Here is a 19,672-nt window from a genome sequence, read left to right on the forward strand (position 1 = left end):
ACTGTAAGTTTAAAGTCGCCACACAAGCGAACTGTGGCATCTGGCTTCATTACTGGTACAATTGGTGCTGCCCAGTCAGCAAAACGGACGGGCCTGATAATACCCAAACTCTCCAAACGAGTGAGCTACCCTTCTACCTTCTCGAGCAAGGCGAAAGGCACCGGGCACGCCCGGAAATAGCGCGGCGTGGCTCCTGGTTCGACTTGGATACGGGCTATGGCCCCTTTTATTTTCCCCAAACCAGGCTGGAATACGTCTGGGTATCGTCCTCGCACCTCAGTCAACCCTTCAGAAACTGTTTGGAGGATGTGCTGTCATTGCAACCGCAAATGGCGCAGCCAGTCCCGACCCAACAGGCTGGGCCCATGGCCGCGCACCACGATAAGTGGGAAACACCCCTCCTGGCGTCCATAATCAACTGGGGTCATTGTAATGTCCAGTGGTTCCCCCGTGTAGGTGGCCAACCTGGCCTGTGAGTCGGTTAATGTAAGGGTCTGTATACCCTGCTTGATGCGATCGAATGTCCTCTGGGCGATCACGGACACCGCTGCGCCAGTGTCCAACTCCATCTCAAGCGGATGGCCATTGACCCGTACTGTCACCTTAATGGGGGCCACACGGGGAGCTGCCACACAATGCAGCTGCAGGCAGTCGTCCTCCGTCTCCACGTCCTCAGGAGTAGTCGCCGCAGGTTCATCCACATGGAAGGTACGGCCGCTGGGCTGGTCCCAGTTACGGCCCCTGGGCTGGTCCCAGTTTCGGTCGGAACGATGGCGCCTCTGGCGCCCCCAGGACCGCCGTCCGCGACGGGGTCGGCGTCTACAAGTCTGACACGGACATGGCTCCTCATCCATTGGTTCTGGAGAAGGCTCCCTTCGGGGAGGAATGTCCGACGGCCACTGCCGTCGGTCCGGGCGTTGCCTCGCCCAAGGTACCGCAGGAGTGCGGGGGGACGTTTTCGGATGGAAGGGGTTGCGCCCCAAGGCATGCACTTCCATTCCCTGTAGCTCCTGCACTCCTCGTTCTGCGCTTTCTCGGGACAATACTATTTGAATGGCCTGTTGAAAAGTCAATGTTGGCTCCGCTAACAACTTTCCCTGGGTGGCTGCATTGTTAATACCCAAACCAAACGGTCGCATAACGTTTCTGACAAGGTCTCACCATCGTCACAGTACTCCGCAATCCTGCGTAGCCTGGATAGAAAATCGGCAAGGGATTCTCCAGTGGTCCTCTCAGTGGTATTAAACCGGTAACGCTGGACTATCGTGGACGGTGTTGGGTTAAAATGTTGCCCCACTATATTCACAAGTTCATCAAACGTTTTGGTGTCCGGCGCAGCTGGGTACGTAAGGCTCCTAATCACCCCAAACGTATGCGGGTCGCAGGCGGTGAGCAATATGACCACCTGACGCTCGTTTTCGGTGATATTGTTTGCCCGGAAATAGTAACGCATCCGTTGTGTGTACTGGTTCCAGCTTTCCAGCGCAGCATCAAAAACATCCAAACGTCCGTACAGAGGCATGGTATAATAGAAAACAACTTCCAACCTGTATCCAACAAAAATCCAGGGAGGTGGCTTCAGCAGTGTAGACAGCTATTCACTTTAACCCTCGTCGCCAGTTTTGTGAGGGCCACGAAGAATCCAGCACGACATTTAAGGATACAAAGTAATAACATTTATTTACAATAACATATATATATAACAGCAGCAACACTTCCCTTGCTGCACACTCCTTCCTGCTGGTTCCTAAACTGGCCAGCTTTATTTATACTTGGAGTTTACTGATGGTTTCTCCGCCCCCCTCATTGGGGAAGCTCATACTCCCACAGGATTGTGGGATTGTCATTAGTCCCCAGCCAATGGTAAGCAGGCAGGTTATAACAACCATAAAATCCAGGAAATGTTACCCAAACCAAGATATTTCTTCCATTTTAAACAGAAACACAATCAACGATTTCCAGAACAATTTCACGTTAATGTGGTTCTTCCAAAGTGAGACTCAAATCTATCTGTTTTTCAGGACAAATAACCGGAGGTGTTTATCTACAATTAAAAGACTTTCACAGTTTTTCCAACACATTCCAAACACACAGGAGTTGTCTTCCAGGGTGACATCCCTACAGCAACCCCCTGTGGTCGAACCCCTGCTGTCATAAATACCATTTCCATCACCTTCATCATTCCTCCATTTCCTGCAAATGTCTCTGAAAACTCAGATTCCCAAATATTAAATCCTTTCATTTTCCAATTTCAACACTATTTTGGTAGAAATAAAATTTAAAGATGCCTGTTCCTCTTTACTCACAAATCTACCACTTAATGAAAATGCTCTTTGTCACCTTTGAACCTTCTTTGAAATGCAGCAGCTACACAGCAATTTCAACACTTATCCTCAAATGCAAATTTCAAATCTACTCTGTTTACTAAGAAGTCAATACACACCATAAGGCCTCATTACCAAATACAACAAGATGAGACTTTCAATCTTTCATCCCTTAACCTCTGCAGACAATCTGATCTAACAACCTCTCCTTTGATGAACCTTGATCAAACACAGACAGAGCTTTACCCTTATTTGCACACAATATGTATACATAAACACAAAAATATAAAAATGTACACATCACACAAGAATGAATTTTTTTTATTGTGAGCGTACAACCAGGCAGAGTATTTGTGTGGTAGCTTGAGACATACACTGGAGTCTTCCAACAGTTAGCAAAGGGTTTATTGATGAAAGGCAAAGGCAGTTAAGTAACAGGCACAGAACTAAAGATAACAGATCTGGTCACTTCAGCTCTGGGGTCCACACTGACAAGGGTCCTGCTCCCAAGGCCCCGCGCAAACTCCTTGCAGGCTGGGCTTCACGAGCTCCTGAACCAGTGACGTGGTCCATCAAGCCCTCCCACTTAGAGGGGGAGCGCTCCAACATCTCCCCCCCTCCTTTAAGTCCCTTATAACATTCTCCCAAAAACGTATGTACATAATTTACACACATGACAAAAGGCAACGGGGGAAACAGAGTCCATCAAAAAGTCAATCGGTCCAGAGACTTCTAAGTTCCCCCAGACCTCCTCAGTCTGCCCAAAGGCTTGGTATCCTTCGAGATAGTCAAGTTGTCAGCAGCCGGTGACACTTCAGGAGGCACTGCCTCACAGACAGGAGGGCTGGCCTCGCCGACTTCCACAAATGCAGCTGGCTGAATGGATTCAGGAGTCCTCAGCCCGTTTTGGTCAGAAACATTGACAGGAGTGTCAATAACAAATTGGAGGTCATCACCCGCCTGACTCCTCAAGGGATCGATGTGATTTTTGACAGTCCTGCCATTTACAATGATCATGTATGACACAGGCCCTTACTGGGCCACAATCCGTCCAGCTAACCAAGGCAGACACCAGGTGACGTAATGAACAGAAACCGAGTCTCCCGTCTGGAATGACTTGTCGCACCTCTGCGCACCTGGTTGAATTCACTGGGAGGCCTGATGTGCCTCCACCCTCTTTGCCAAATTAGGAAACACAAGATCCAAAAGGGTTCTGAGCCGGCACCCCATGAGCTTTCAGCAGGTGTGATACCCGTGGTGGTGTGGGGGGTTGAATTGTACAACAAATCATTGGCCAATTGTTGGCATAGCGATTTGTCAGACTGTTTCTGCATTACGTTCTTTAATGTCTAAATGGCTCTCTCGGCTAAATCTTTAGCCATAGTGTGGTACGGGGCCATCCTTCTGTGTTGTGTGCCATTGACTTGGATGAAATCCTGAAAGTCATCACCTGTAATAGGGGTGCCTTGTCAGACATGATGGACTCTGGAAATCCATGAATGGCGAAGACCCGGCGCAAAGCATCCACCATGGCTGCCGAGGTGGTGGCCCCCATCTCCTGTATGAACAGCCACTTAGAGTGGGCATCCACCAAAACTAAAAACATCCTGCCCAAGAAAGTGTCATAATATCCACTTGTATATAATGAAGTGCAGACAGGCAGTGATTGACACACAGGATGACCAGTAAGCACACAACACAGCGCAGCCAATCACCAGACAGGACACCACCACTATAAAGCCAGAGGGCACTAGGTTTCCCGCTCTCTCGGGACCCGGCCACTGAGACAGTCAGAGTCCACGAGCTAGCACAGTGCAAACACCATGCGGTAGCTAGTAAGTCTGGTCAGGCTACTACAAGGTCTCCAGTCAGTTCAGTATAGTGTCGACCCACAGTTAAATATGTATGTTAGTATGTTAGTTCTATCGTTCAATAAAACCGTGTTGGATCTTCTACAGTGTTTGAGGTCTGTTTCTCGCATCGCTGCATCAAGTGCAGTCCACACCGAACCGACCTGCCTGACACATCATGGTACCAGGAGTGATACTGAAAATTGACAGACCTACCTCGAGTGAATCAGCATTGACCAGCAAGCAGCCATCCGGTAACATGGAAAACATCCAGCCTCCTCCGCAGTTCCGCATCTCCGGCAGCGCTGCATCAAGTGCAGTCCACACCGAACCGACCTGCCTGACACATCATGGTACCAGGAGTGATACTGATCTTGACAGACCTACCTCGAGTGAATCAGCATTGACCAGCAAGCAGCCATCCGGTAACATGGAAAACATCCAGCCTCCTCCGCAGCTCCGCATCTCCGGCAACCTCGGCGCAAATTGGAAGCTCGTCAAGCAAAAGTTCCTCTGGTACATCGAGGCGTCCGACCTCGAAGCAGCATCGGATGCCAGGACGATCGCGCTATTTCTCTCCACCGCGGGGGACCACGCCATCCACATCTACAATTCCCTCATGTTCGCTGACGGCGAAGACAAAACAAAATTCAAAACAGTCCTGCTGAGGTTTGACAGGCACTGCAACATTGAGGTGAATGAAAGCTTTGAACGGTACGTTTTCCAGCAGAGGCGTCAGGGTAAGGATGAACATTTTCAGTCCTTTGTCACCCATCTCTGCATCCTAGCGCAGTCATGTAACTATGACTCGACGGCTGATTCCATGATCCGGGATCAGATCGTTTTCGGGGTCCACTCCGACTCCCTTCGGCAGCAGCTCCTGAAAGTCTAACAGTTGACCCTCTCTGTCGCTATTGAGACGTGCGTTGTCCATGAGCATGCTAAGAATCGTTACTCCCAGTAACTGCGAAGCTGGCCTGCCACGAGGCGGAACGGGTGCAGGCCATTGCACAAATGCAGGGCCTGAGCACCAAGGAGAGTGGCCATTTTGCGCAGTTTTCCCGGGTCCCTGCGCGTGCGCGCCATGACCGAGTGGACGACAAGCCCGACAACCCGACTGCGCAGGTGCGTACGTCGACCGACCGCACTGCGCATGCGTGATGGCGCACGGAACACGCTGACATCGGCGTCATGACGTGTCCGAATTGTGGCTCCACACATTTAAAGCGGCAATGTCCAGCAAAATGACGCCGGTGTCTACAGTGTGGCAAGCTTGGCCAGCCCTTTGCAGATCTGCTCCGCCGCTCAGCAGCCAGCGATCCAAGCTGCGGTGCAGGAGTCCGCTCGTTACAACAAGGCATAACTACACATGTGCTGCCTTCCACCACACCTACGCAACGCCTCTCGATCCTCAGTGTGGATCCCGACGACGAGTGGTGTGCTGTCCTCACAGTGAACAAGGCCCGCATCCAGTTCAAACTGGACACCGGCGCATCGGCGAACTTCATCTCGAAATCCAACCTCGACACCATCAAGCATGCCAAACCAAGCATTCTTCCACCGGCCTGCCAGCTCCTTGACTACAATGGCAATGCCATAGCTGCCAGTGGCTCGTGTTAACTGGGGGTATCGCAAAAGGCGATCAAGGCGACGCTGCGGTTTGAAATCGTCGGGCCTGACGGAGCATCAGCACACTGTGCTAAATTGCTGGCTTTGAAAGCAGACCAAGGCAGGCCAGCAGTACGGTTCGATTCCCGTAACAGCCTCCCCGAACGGGCGTCGGAATGTGGCGACTAGGGGCTTTTCACAGTAACTTCATTTGAAGCCTACTTGTGACAATAAGCGGTTTTCATTTCATTTCATTTCATCTCTGCTCGGTGCTCGTGCCTGCAAACTCCTGAACCTTGTTCAACGTGTCCACACCATGTCATCATCATCACCGGCGATGGCCTCGCCTGATGGAAACTTGCAAGCCGACATAGATGACATCATCACGCAGTACCACAGCGTGTTCGACGGAATGGGCACGCTCATATACCGATACAAAATCCTGCTCAAGCCGAACGCCACCCCTGTAATTCATGCACCACGCCGTGTGCCGGCGCCCCTCAAGGATCGTCTGAAGAAGCAATTACAGGCCCTCCAAGACCAGGGCATCATATTAAAGGTTACAGAGCCCACAGACTGGGTCAGCTCCATGGTCTGCTTCAAGGCGCCGTCAGGGGAGCTTCACATTTGCATTGACCCTAAGGATCGAAACCGCAACATCATGCGGGAGCATTACCCGATACCAAAACGAGAAGAGTTGACCAGTGAGATGGCTCATGCCAAACTCTTTACTAAGCTCAACGCCTCCAAGGGTTTTTGGCAAACAGTCAAAACGCGTCCAGCCACAAGTTGTGCATGTTCAACACCCAGTTTGGTCATTTCTGCTACAACCGGGTGCCTTTTGGCATCATATCTGCCTCCGAAGTATTTCATCGCATCATGGTACAGATGATGGAGGGCATCGAGGGGGTGTGAGTGTACGTTGATGATGTCATTATCTGGTCCACAACGCCCCAGGAACACATCGCTCGCCTCAAGAGGGTATTCCAAAGAATCCATGAACATAGTCTTCAGTTCAACAGGGCCAAGTGCTCATTTGGTCAATTGGAGATCAAATTCCTAGGTGACCACATCTCGCAGCAGGCTGTATGGCCAGACGCTGACAAGGTCTCGGCGATCAGCGTCATGAAGACCCCGGAGGACAAAAAGGCGGTCCTCCGCTTTCTCGGAATGGTCAACTTCCTCGGGAAATTCATTCCCAATATGCATCCCACACCACGGCCCTCTGCCATCTCGTCAAAAAGTCGCCGGAATTCCACTGGCTGCCCACACGAGCTGAAAGCAAAACTCATGACAGCCCCGGTCCTAGCGTTAAATATGTATGTTAGTTCTATCGTTCAATAAAACCGTGTTGGATCTTCTACAGTGTTAGAGGTCTTTTTCTCGCATCGCTTCATCAAGTCCAGTCCACACCGACCTGCCTAACACATCGGGAAGGGTATGTGTAGTCAATGTAGACCCGAGTCCACACGTGACCAGGCCAGTCCCAAGGATGGAGACTGGCCGACGTAAGGCAGAGACTGCTGTGTTTGACATTGGTGGCACGGTTGTACCAATTCTTCAATGGCTTTATTAATGCCTGGCCACCAGATATACCTGCGTGCCAGCATCTTCATCTTTGCCTGGCCTGGGTGGGCATGATGCAACTCTTGTAAGAGGGGTCCCCTGACTGGAGGCGGAACAACTACTCATGATCCCAATAAGATCACACCATCCCGCTGATCAATTCATCATAAAGGGTAAAATAGGGCATTAATTGCTCAGATTTTTCAATGCTCCACCTAGTCTGTATCATTCTCTTACCTTTAATAGTATGGGGTCTCTCTGTGTCCAGTTATGAATGTGTACAGCTGACACTGGCAGGGTTTCTAAGATGTCAAAGCCAGTGTGATCCCCTGAGATATTGGTGGAGGTGGGATGCTCTTTGGCAGGGGAAGCCAGCTCAATGCACCTGCTTTGACAATCTGCATGCGTGGCCGGTGCTGGAAAGCATAATTGTAGACTGCCAGCAGTAAGGCCCAGTGCTGCAGTCTAGCCGAGGCTATTGACAGTACAGGATTGCCTCCCCATAACAGTCCCAGCAGCGGCTTGTGGTCGGTGACTGTTAAATTGCCATTCATACTCATATTGGTGGAATTTCTTCACACCATTATGACTCTCGATTTGGACATAGTTCATTTCAGCATCTGAAAGGGTCCATGATGCAAAGGCAATAGGGTGCTCAGAACCACCCACCTTGTGGGATAATACTTCCCCCACACCGTAAGGGGATGCATCCTGTGAACAGGATCACTTTCCCAGAATCGAAGAGAGCCAAAAGGTTAGAGGCATGCAAAGTTTGCGACGCCATTCAAAGCTTTTTCTTGGGGCTCCCTCCATTGCCACCGCTGATGTTTCTTTCTTAGCTGAGGTAAGGGTGCCAATGATGTGGCTAAATTCAAAATGAATCTCCCATAATACATTACCATACTGAGGAAGGATTTGAGCTCTCGTACATTTCGGAGTGCTGGGACTTTGCATATTGCCTTAACTTTCACCTCCATGAGATGCAACCCTGTCGCATCAACATGAAATCCCGGATATGTCACTTCTGAGGCCTTGAAAGTATATATTTTGTATTTAAGATTGACCCCCACATCTCAAAACCTCTAACACTTCCTCCAAGCTAGATATGTACACCTCAGGGACGATATCGGTGACTAGAATGTTGTTGAGGTAGATCATTACCGTGGGAATTCCTTGGAGGAGATTTTCCATCTGTGCTGGAAAGCGCAGGCTGAAGCGATGCCGAATGGTAGTGTACTGAAAAAGGCACTTGAGGGTGTTTATTGTAGCAAACCTCTGGGATTCTTCATCCAATTCTACTTGCAGGTATGCATGGCTGAGGTCCAATTTAGAGTAAGTGAGGTCATAACCCCCGCCAAACTTGGCATCGATCCAGGGAATCGGGTACCTATCCACCTGGGCAACCTGATTTATGGTTAGCTTGTAGTCCCCACAAATTCTTATTGAACAATCTGCTTTGAGAACAGGAACTATGGGTGCTGCCCACTCAGAGAATTGAACAGGTCTGATTATGCCTAACTCTTCCATTCTCTTAAACTCAGCTTTGACTTCTGATACAGGGTATAGGGCATTGGTCTGGCCCTAAATAACTTGGGCGTTGAATCTGGTGCGACATAGATTTTTGTCTTTGACTTCCTTGATTTGGCCCAGTACTTTGTGGAAAAATGTCCTCAGATCTCGTCAGGACATCTTGAAGGACATTGTTGAAAATTTAAAAGACTTCCAGGGCGTGATCTAATGGCCGTATTGCACCCTACTCAGGGCACGATGAGGCCGGTAAATCACGCGACAGGCCTCTTGTGAGGTTTACCTGGCTCATTACACCTTGTGAGATTTAACGGAACCTTGTGAGACATTGCTTTCTGGATCCCGCCCACAATGGGTGGGATCTGTATTTGGTAAATTTGCAGCTAGTCTCACTTTCGTATGCATTCTCTTGATCTACACGAGGCGTTGGGATTAAATCCCTTTGCCTCGGAGACGCCAGCCAAGCTCCATTTAACATTGGTCCTCATAAACGGGGACAGGTGGAATGGCACTTGAGGGGGTTCTCCCAGGTTATCGGAATCCCCCAGGTGGTTGGACTCTGGGCAGGGTGGTATCCTGGCACTGATGATACCACCCAAGCACCTTGGCCCTGACAGTCTGGCACGTGGCAGTGCCACCTGCGACTGATTGCGGCCTCAGCTGAGGCCTGTGATGTGTTGGGTGCTCTGGATCTGTGGAACACATACAGGCTACCAACACTTAAAATAGTACAACACTATTTTATTAAGTCAGAAACTGTTGAACATACTTTCACTGTGGGTTAACACGATGTTAAATTAAACTAAAGACCTATGCCTTGTCCTAACCAGTCTATGCACTCAGCACATGGTGAAGATCTGCAGGCTGTGAGCTCTGTCCTACTAGGAGGCTGCAGCTTGAATGAGTGGGAACTCTGATGCCCCCTGTCTTTATAGTCCGTGTGCTCTAACTGGTGATTGGCTGCGGTGTTGTGCGTGTTGATTGGTCCCGCTGTGTGTCTATCAGTGTGTGTGTATCTGCACCATGATATACTGGTGTATATTATGACAGCCCAAAAATAAAGTAAAGAGTGCCGTTAGATAATGGGGACCCTGCTAATCCTGCCCAGAATGCACTATTTTTTTCATTAGATCGCGCCCCCAGTCAATTGAATCTAATCTTCTGTAAACAGCCTCTTCCCATCAGGATGGGTCTGTATCCTTCCATAACAACCATGAGCAGATTGGCCACTTTTTCTTCATACACCACTAGTACGTTACTAGTTCCAAGAATTTCAAGGTTTCTCTAGTGTAAGTGGAAAGCTGGGCTGTGGTGCTGTTCAAACCTAAAGGCTGAGTTCCATCACGGTATACTTAGAATCCACAGATTCCCTCCAGTGCAGAAGGAGGCCATTCAGCCCACCGAGTCTGCACTGACCCTGCACCCTATCTAAGTCCTCTCCCCTGCCTATCCCTGTATCCATTTAACTCCACCTAACCTGCACATCTTTGGACACTAAGGTGAAATTTAGCATGGCCAATCCACCCGATCTGCACATCTTTGGACTGTGGGAGGAAACGAGAGCACGCAGAGGAAACACCCGCAGACACGGGAAGAAAGTGCAAACACTTTGAGTCATAGATGTTTGTAGCATGGAAACCGGCTCTTCGGCCCAACTTGTCCATGCTGCCCAGTTTCTATCACTAAGCTGATCCCACTTGCCCACATTTGGTCCATATCTCTCTATACCCACCTGTCCATGTAACTGTCTGCTTTATAAAGGACAAAATTGTACCTGCCTCTACCACTGCCTCTGGCAGCACATTCCAGATGTGCATTACCCTGTGTGAAGAAATTTCCCCTCTGGTCTCTTTTGTATCTCTCCCCTCTCACCTTAAGTTCCCTCTTGGCTCTCTAGTTCTAGACCCCTAGTTCTAGACTCATTCTCTACCTTTTGGAAAAGATGTTGACTATTTCCCTTATCCATGCTTCTCATTATTTTATAGACCTCTATAAGATCATCCCTAAGGCTCCTACACTCCAGGGAACAAATTCCCAGCCTACCCAGCCTCTCCTTACAACTCAGACTTGAAAGTCTGTTTTCTCACAACGGTCATCACAGCCCCGGTGTTAACTTCCATTTTGAGGGGTTTGCCGTTTACCCTCAGGACAATTACAATTAGGACTGTCTTATTCAGCTGGATTGCATTCAACTGATACGTCGCATGCGCCTCTTCAGAGCTCTTCTTCTCCACTAATTTCAGTCGTGCTTTGGACTTCTTTTGCTGTTATTTTTTTTTGCATTGGTGTGCTTGAATGAGACCTCATAGATTTTATCAGAAACAATGGAAGCATTTCACCTCTAACTTGGGTCGACACCTCAACATTTTCCCAGTCCTTTGACTCTGGTCCAGTCCCCAGGACCACATCTGGTTCTCTGCTGCTGTCGATCCTGCCACGCACCTCGTGGCCATACCATCGATACTTGATCGACCACCTCTTCAACCACGCTTTGGAGCTTAGTGGCACCATTTATGGAGCATTCTGTCGCCTGAGCTATCTCTGTCCCTTTTTCAAAAGCTAAGGGGGTTTCAGCCAAGAGTTTCTTTTGGATATGGTGGTTATAGATCCCCTAAACCAGCCTGTCACATAAAAGTTGCTAAGTATGGTTCTGAACTTGCAGAGTTCAACGAGCAGTTGAAGCCTGGCTATGAAGCTTGAGATGGACTCTTCATGGTGTCTCGCTGCAGAGTTAAATTTATAGCGTTGGAGGATAATCGAGGGTCTTGGGTCAAAGTGTTCTTTGACCAACTTAACTACCTGATCAAAGGTCTTTGAGTTGGGTGCCTCTGGGGATGTGAGATTCCTAATTAGGTTATACATTTGGGGCCCGCAAACTGTTAGAAGTTTCACCTTCTGTTTGTCTTCCCCTGTAATCCTATTTGAGGTCAAAAAATGGCAGAGCCGTTGGATGTACTGACTCCAGTATTCAGCCCCTTCGTCAAATGGATATAGTTTATTGATGGTGGCCATTTTCAGTCACGTTTTTGAATGGATCCCGACTTTCGTTGGTCCTACTTTCTTTTTCCAAGTGCTCCTTCCTTCCCCCTCAAATCATGACGTACTGTAGGTTGCCATCAAACCCTTTACCTCACCGCCAATGTGGTAGCTCGAGAGATACGCTGAAGGCAACCCGTTGTTAACAATGGGGTTTACTGATGAAAGGCAAAGGCCGTTATGTAACAGGCACAGAACACAACAGATCTGGTCTTATCGGCTCCAGGGCTTCCGTAACAGCCTCCCCGAGCAGGCGCCGGAATGTGGCACTATTAGCCCAAGCCAGCCATGTGGTCCATCAAGCCTGCCCCTTAAAGGAATCGTGCTACCACATCAGGAGCACCAGGTTCTCTTCTCTAATTAGTGAACATGAGTGAACTTATTTCTTTCAATCTTGCTTCATGATCATATTTATTCCAGCCATCAGCTCACAAATTACAAGACCTTTGGTCTCAATTTGTCAGCGTGGTTGGGTATTGCATGATAATATTTAAATCACAATCTCTGTGCCGTTAATCCAGTACTATACACAATGTACGCTGTCTGCAAGTACACAAAATCTGACACAACAGTAATTACCCCAACTGTCTTTACGAGATGCTCCTCCTCTGCGGATGGTTTGTGAGGGTTTTTAGATTGTATCTTCAGGGGATCCATGAATTGTGTGTCGTGACAGCTAACTGTATTATTCTGCCAGATGGAAAGGAAATACATAAATGAATCCAGCTTAATACAGATACATTTGGAACTGACTAAAATCCCTGTGGGAGATAACAGTGGATTACGCATAAACAATAATTACATGGCTAAAATTGTAAATCACCCCGCAAAGGTTTCAGAATGTTGTGAAATCACAATTAGTGTAAGAAAGGATAAAGGCAATGGTGAGATTTCTGCAGTTGGCCTGTAATTTTACTGCACATTGAAATAAATACAGAAACAACTAAACCAGCCACATAAATATTGTGCCTCAAGTAAAGATCACAGGCTGGAAATTCTGCGATGAGTGACTCACCTACTGACTCCCCAAAGCCTGTCCACAAGGCATAAGTCAGGAATATGATGAAATAGCCTCTACTTGACTGGATAAGTGCAGCTCCAGAAACAATATCCAGGAAAAAGAAGCCAGCTTGATCGGCATCACATCCACCAACTTAAACATTCACTCCCTCCAGCACTAGCACAGTGTGGCAAAAGTATGTACCATATAGATTCACAGATGTTTACAGCACAGAAGAATGCCAGTTGATCCATCGTGTTCATGTCAACAAAGATCTGAGTAACTGAGTAATGTTCTAGCTCTTGGTCCATAGCCCTGGAGGTTACTGCGGCAAATTAATATTAAAATACTTTTTAAATGTTAACGAGAGTTTCTGATTCAACCACCCTTTCAGGCAGTGAATTCCAGACTCCCAACAGCCTCCGGATTAAAATGTTTCTCCTCAACTCCCTTCTTAGCCTTGAACCTCTTACCTTAAATCTATGCCCCATGGTTATTGACTCCTCTATTAATGGAAAAAGTGCATTCCTATCCACCCTATCAATGGCCCTCATAATCATAAACACCTCTGTCATGACTCCTCTCAACCTTCACCGCTCCAAGGAAAACTGTCCTAACCAATCCAGTCTTTCCACATAATTCACACCCTCCAGCCCAGGAAATATCCTGGTCAATCACCCCTGCACTCTCTCCAGTGAAATCATGGGCAGGATTTTCCCCTAGCCGGCGGGGCGGGGCCCCAGTGGGATGGAGTGGTGTGAACCACTCCGGCGTCGGGCCGCCCCAATCCTCCGCACCTTCAGGGGCTAGGCCCGCCTCGGAGTGGTTGGCGCCCCACCGGCCGGCAGGAAAGGGGCTTGGCACCTCGCCAACTGGTGCCGAAGGGCTTCCGCTGGCCGGCGCGAGTCGGCGCATGCACGGGAGTGCCAGTGCGTGCTGGCATCATCCCTGCGCATGCGCAGAGGGATTCGCTTCCGCACCGGGAATGGCGGAGGACCACGGCCTCCGGTGCGGAACAATCGAGTGCCCCCACGGCACAGGCCCGCCCACGGATCGGTGGGCCCCGACCGCGGGCCAGGCCACCGTGGGGACACCTCCCGGGGCCAGATCCCCCCGCGACCCCCCCAGGAACCCCGGAGCCCGCCCGTGCCGCCAGGTCCCGCCGGTAAGGGACCTACTCTAATTTACGCCGGCGGGACTGGCAAAGAACGGGCGGGACTTCAGCCCATAGCAGGCCAGAGAATTCGGTCAGCCCCGGGGCCCATTGTGTTGCGCCGGACCCCACCATTCTCAGAGGTGGGCGGCGCGATTCATGCCGGGGCAATTTTTTGGGGGCTGGAGAATTAGGGGGACGGCGGGAACGGGATTCATGCCGACACCCGGCGATTCTCCCACCCGGAAGGGGGTCGGAGAATCCCGCCCCATATCTCTATAATGTGCTGACCAGAACTGCACAAATACTCCAGGTGTGCCCTCACCAACATTTTACAGTTTCAGCATGACCTTCCTGCTCAAGTATTCTATGCCTCGGCTAATAAAGGCAAGTATGCAATATGTTTCCTTAACCTTTATTTACTTGTTCTTCTACCCTCAGGGATCTATGAATATGTACTCCAACCAGTACTTTCCCAGGGTCCCGCCATTCATAGTGTAATCCTTTGTCTTGTTAGCCCTTCCCAAGTGCATTACCTCACAGTTTTCTGGGTTGAATTCCATTTGACACTGCTCTGCCCACTTGCCCAGTCCATTGATATCCTCTTGCAGCTGACGGCTATCCTCATTAGTTACCACCTTATCAATTTTCATTTCATATATGATCATATCGCTTACATTTAAGTGCATACGAGGTGCAGTAAACAACTCATCAAGGTACCTTCAAACTCTCTATCACCTAGAAGGCCAAGCAGACTGGAATATCAACACATGTAAATCCCCTTCCAAGCAACAATCCATCATGACTTGGGACGATGTCTCTGCTCCTTCACTGTTGTCAGGTCAGAATCCTGGAGCTTCCTCCCTAATAGCATTGTGGCTGTATTTATACTACAGAAACTACAGAAGTAAGAATGTGGCTCCCTGTAAACTTCTCAAGGGCAATTGAGGTGGGCAATAAATTCTGCCCTTGTTGCTGATGCTCGAAACTCTTGAGTAGAAAAAATGGCAGGGGAAGTATAGGCTAGCAAACGCACTTGTGGAAGGTTCTGGCGGAAGGCTGTAGAACAGGGTACAAGAGTGGCTTACAACTTTATCCTTTTGCTGGAAGGGTACAGGTTTAAATCCAATTCAGATGGAGGTGAATGTTTTCTTCTTTGGCAGTTTTCAGCAAAATGAGCATGTGAGGCCTGAAGTGGGCTGGTTTAGCACAGTGGGCTAAATAGCTGGCTTGTAATGCAGAACAAGACCAGCAGCGCGGATTCAATTCCCGTACCGGCCTCCCCGAACAGGCGCCGGAATGTGGCGACTAGGGGCTTTTCACAGTAACTTCATTGAAGCCTGCCTGTGACAATAAGCGATTATTATTATTATTATTATTATTATTAAGTAAAAACAGAAAATGCTGGAAATACAGTCAGGCAGTCAGGTAGCATCTGTGGAAAGAGCTTTTCACCACAGACGTGCCTAACTTGCTGATTATTTCCAGAATTTTCTGTTCTTATTTCTAATTTCCAATATCTGCTGCATTTTGCTTTCGGTAGCCTCAATCTACCGTTTACTGTATATAAATAAACAACAAAAAATATATCATATAATCTCTATCATGAGATAACACAAAAAATGGTGGTAATTCATAGAATTTACAGTGCAGGAGGCCATTCGGCCCATCGAGTCTGCACCGGCTCTTGGATAGAACACCCGACCCAAGGTCCACACCTCCACCCTATCCCCATAACCCAGTAACACCACCCAACACTAAGAGCAATTTTGGACACTAAGGGCAATTTATCATGGCCAATCCACCTAACCTGCACATCTTTGGACTGTGGGAGGAAACCGGAGCACCCGGAGGAAACCCACGCACACACGGGGAGGATGTGCAGACTCCGCACAGACAGTGACCCAAGCCGGAATCGAACCTGGGACATTGGAGCTGTGAAGCAATTGTGCTATCCACAATGCTACCGTGCTGCCCACCGTAAGGCAAGTCGTGAGAGATAACACAAAGAATCTACAGAGGGATATAGACATTTTGGATGCGTTAGCAAATACTCGGCAGATGGAATCTAATGTAGGGAAATGTGACGTTATACACTTTGGTAGGAAGAATAAAGAAACCGAATATTATTTAAATGGAGAAAGCCTGCAGAAAGCTGCAGCACAGAGGAATTTGGGGGTCCCCGTGCATAAATCACAAAAAGTTAGCATGCAAGTTCAGCAGATAACTGGGAAGACAAATGAAATGTTCGCTCTTATGTCAAAGGGAATTGAGTATAAAAATCTTGCTAAAACTTTACAAGGCACTAGTCAGCTGCACCAGGGATACTGTGAACAGTTTTGGTTCCCTCATTTAAGAAAATATATACTGGCATTGGAGGCAGTCCAGTGAAGGTTCACAAGGTTAATCTTGGGTATGCAGGGACTTTCTAATGAGGAGAGATTGAGTAGGTTGGGCCTATATCATTAGAGTTAGATCAATGAGAGACAATCTTATTGAGACATGTAGGGCGGGTTCTCCGGCCACGCCTGTCCGGCAATCGGACATTCCTGCCCAAGTCAATGGACCGTTACATGGTCCGTGTCCCGTCCATGGCGATCTTGCGGTGGGCGCGTCCGAAGAATTCAGCCCGTAGGATTCTCAGGGTGTTTGACAGGGTATATGCTGAGATAATGGGCGCAATTCTCCCGTCGTGAGACTAAGTCCCGACGCTGGAGTGAAAACCGGAGTGTTTCACTCCGGCGTCAGAGACCGCTCCCAGACCCCTATTCTCCCGCCCCCGGGGGGGGGGCTAGGAGTGGCGCCGCGTCATTTATGCGCGCCTGGCCTTGGCGCCGCGTAAAAGAGACGCCGCGTAAATGACGTCACCTGCGCATGCGTGGGTTGGCCGCCGCCAACCCGCGCATGCGCGGCTGCCGTCCTCCCCACGGCCGCCCCACAAGAAGATGTCAGATGGATTTTGCGGGGCAGCGGAGGAAAGAAGGTCCTCCTTCAGAGAGGCCGGCCTGCCGATCGGTAGGCACCGATCGAGGGCCAGACCCCTTTTGAGGCCTCCCCAACCGGTGCAGGAACCCCCTCCTCCCCCCCCACAGGCCGCCCCCCCCCAGCGTTCCCACGCTGTTCCCGCCGGCAGTGACCAGGTGTGGATGGCGCCGGCGGGAACCTGTCATGTTGGGCAGGCCGCTCGGCCCATCCGGGCCGGAGAATCGCCGCTCGCCGTTTATAACGGCGTTTCTCCCAGCGACCAACTGTGGGGCGAAATTCTCAGTTATCGGCGGAAAGTCCGCCGATCGGCGCAAAAAACGGCGCAAATCCGACTTGCGTCACGTCGGAAAAATGGGTCGAAAGTCTCCGGCCCGAAATGGGCTAGCAGCGACGTAACGGGATCCGCGCTTGCACAGTGGTTCACGCCGTGCAGCGTCATATGCGCCGCACGGCGTGACGGCTCATAAGGCCGCGCTGCTCCCCCCCCACCCGACCGGAACACCCGACCGGAACACCCGACTGGATGGCTGGCCGCCGCTCAGCCCCGAGGTTCGAGTCACGGGATGTGGAGGCGCTCCTGGACGCGGTGGAGCAGAGAAGGGACGCCCTGTATCCCGGGCATGGCCGCAGAGTTGCCCCACGCCACAGCCGGCGTCTGTGGAGGGAAGTGGCAGAGGCCGTCACCGCTGCGGCCCTGACACCACGGACAGGCACCCAGTGCCACAAGATGGTGAACGACCTCGTCAGAGCAGGCAGGGTGAGCCTCCCCCATATCCCCCCATCCCCCATATCCCCCCTCCCCCATATCCCCCCCATATCCCCCCCTCCCCCATATCCCCCCTTCCCCCCCTCCCCCATATCCCCAAGTGAATCCAGCCCTAACCTTAACCTCTGCAATGCATGCGCAACCGATGGCGTGCATTCATATACCTGCCTAACAGTGTTGCCTTTTACCCCTGCCACCCCCCCCCCCCACAGGAGAAGCGCGCACACAACAATAGGGAGCATGTGAGGACTGGAGGAGGGCCCGCTGATGAGAGGCCACTGACCGTACACGAGGAAAGGGCCCTGGAACTGGCTGGCGGACCTGACGACCGGGAGGTTGCTGATGCAGAGGTCGGGGGCGTAGTAGCAAGTGAGCCACCGACAGCCCGTCCCCATATCCCCCCTCCCCTATATCTCCCTCCCCCATATCACCTGATCACTGCCTGATGTCTAACCATGCATGCTTCATTGTGTATCGCAGGACCAAACGTCCAGGCACCCATCCCCGCAGATGCAGACCGCCCGCAGGATGCCCCTCAGAGGCCACGGGAGACGGAGAGACATGGACCCTCCAGCATGCGACGCCCGCAGGATGCCCCTCGGAGGCCATGGGAGATGGAGAGACCCGGACCCTCCAGCATGCGACGCCCGCAGGATGCCCCTCGCACACCACGGGAGACGGAGAGACCTCGAGCAACAGGGAAACGACACCCCCTTCACGTGCGGGAGCGACCACCCAGCGACGAGGGGGGCAGCCACAGGCCCCGTCACATCCGAGCCAGGACACCACTACCCAGGACACCACTACCCGGGACACCACTACCCGGGACACCACTACCCGGGACACCACTACCCGGGACACCACTACCCGGGACACCACTACCCGGGACACCACTACCCGGGACAGCACTACCCGGGACACCACTACCCGGGACACCACTACCCGGGACACCACTACCCAGGACACCACTACCCAGGACGCCACTACCCAGGACACCACTACCCAGGACACCACTACCCAGGACACCACTACCCGGGACACCACTACCCGGGACACCACTACCCGGGACACCACTACCCGGGACAGCACTGCCCAGGACACCCTTACCCGGGACAGCACTACCCAGGAAGACGAAATACCGGACAGTGACTCAGAGTGGATGGGTGGAGACGAACCCCCACCCCAAAGTGCCATGGACTCAGAGTGGGACGAAGAGCACGACACAACGCCACTGCTGTCACCAACACCCTCCACCATCGCAGAAACACTCACCTCGTTGGGCATTTAGTGATGAGGCGTCTGGTACACTCACTGGTGCGCACAACACAGCCGTCCCGGTAGAGCAGGTGGAGGTAGGAGCAGCAGAGGGGCTGGGCGGTCGGAGGGCAGCCCAGCCCAAGCGAACATCTGCCGCCCAGATGGATCCCGGGTTCCTGGAGTTACCACACCCACACATAGATCCGATGCAACCACCGACCCGGAGACGAGCGAAGAGGGTGACGGGCGGCTTGCGGCGGCTGCAGTCGCTGGTGGAGGAGTCCACCCACGTCCAGGAGCTGGGAGTGGTGCCGGTCATGCGTGCCACCCAGGCTGACACCGCACGGGTGGCGTCCGCGCTGGAGGCAATGGGTGCGACGGTGTCAGACATGGGGAACGGTTTGCGAGGCCTGGGGCTTTCCGTGCAGGCGGCGTCTGTGGCCCAGGACATGGCTGCCCTCTCACAGGAGGCCATGAGCCAGTGCCAGCGCCAGATGGCAGAGGCGCTCAACGCCATAGCCCAGTCTCAGCAGGCCATGGCCCAGTCTCTGCAGGCCATGGCCCAGTCTCTGCAGGCCATAGCCCAGTCTCTGCAGGCCA

The 19,672-nt window shown here is 51.2% G+C and overlaps 1 protein-coding gene across 1 annotated transcript in view; it reads right to left on the reverse strand.

Annotated features, from left to right (window-relative positions):
• Window positions 1-19,672, reverse strand: part of itga1 (integrin, alpha 1) — a 370,921-nt gene that overhangs the window by 16,502 nt on the left and 334,747 nt on the right. The window contains exon 27 of the mRNA XM_072497065.1: window positions 12,491-12,601. Within this exon, the coding sequence (XP_072353166.1) occupies window positions 12,491-12,601 (111 nt within the window). The remainder of the gene's footprint in view (window positions 1-12,490; window positions 12,602-19,672) is intronic.

This window comes from Scyliorhinus torazame, chromosome 3 (assembly GCF_047496885.1).
Source record: "Scyliorhinus torazame isolate Kashiwa2021f chromosome 3, sScyTor2.1, whole genome shotgun sequence".
Classification (NCBI taxonomy): domain Eukaryota; kingdom Metazoa; phylum Chordata; class Chondrichthyes; order Carcharhiniformes; family Scyliorhinidae; genus Scyliorhinus; species Scyliorhinus torazame.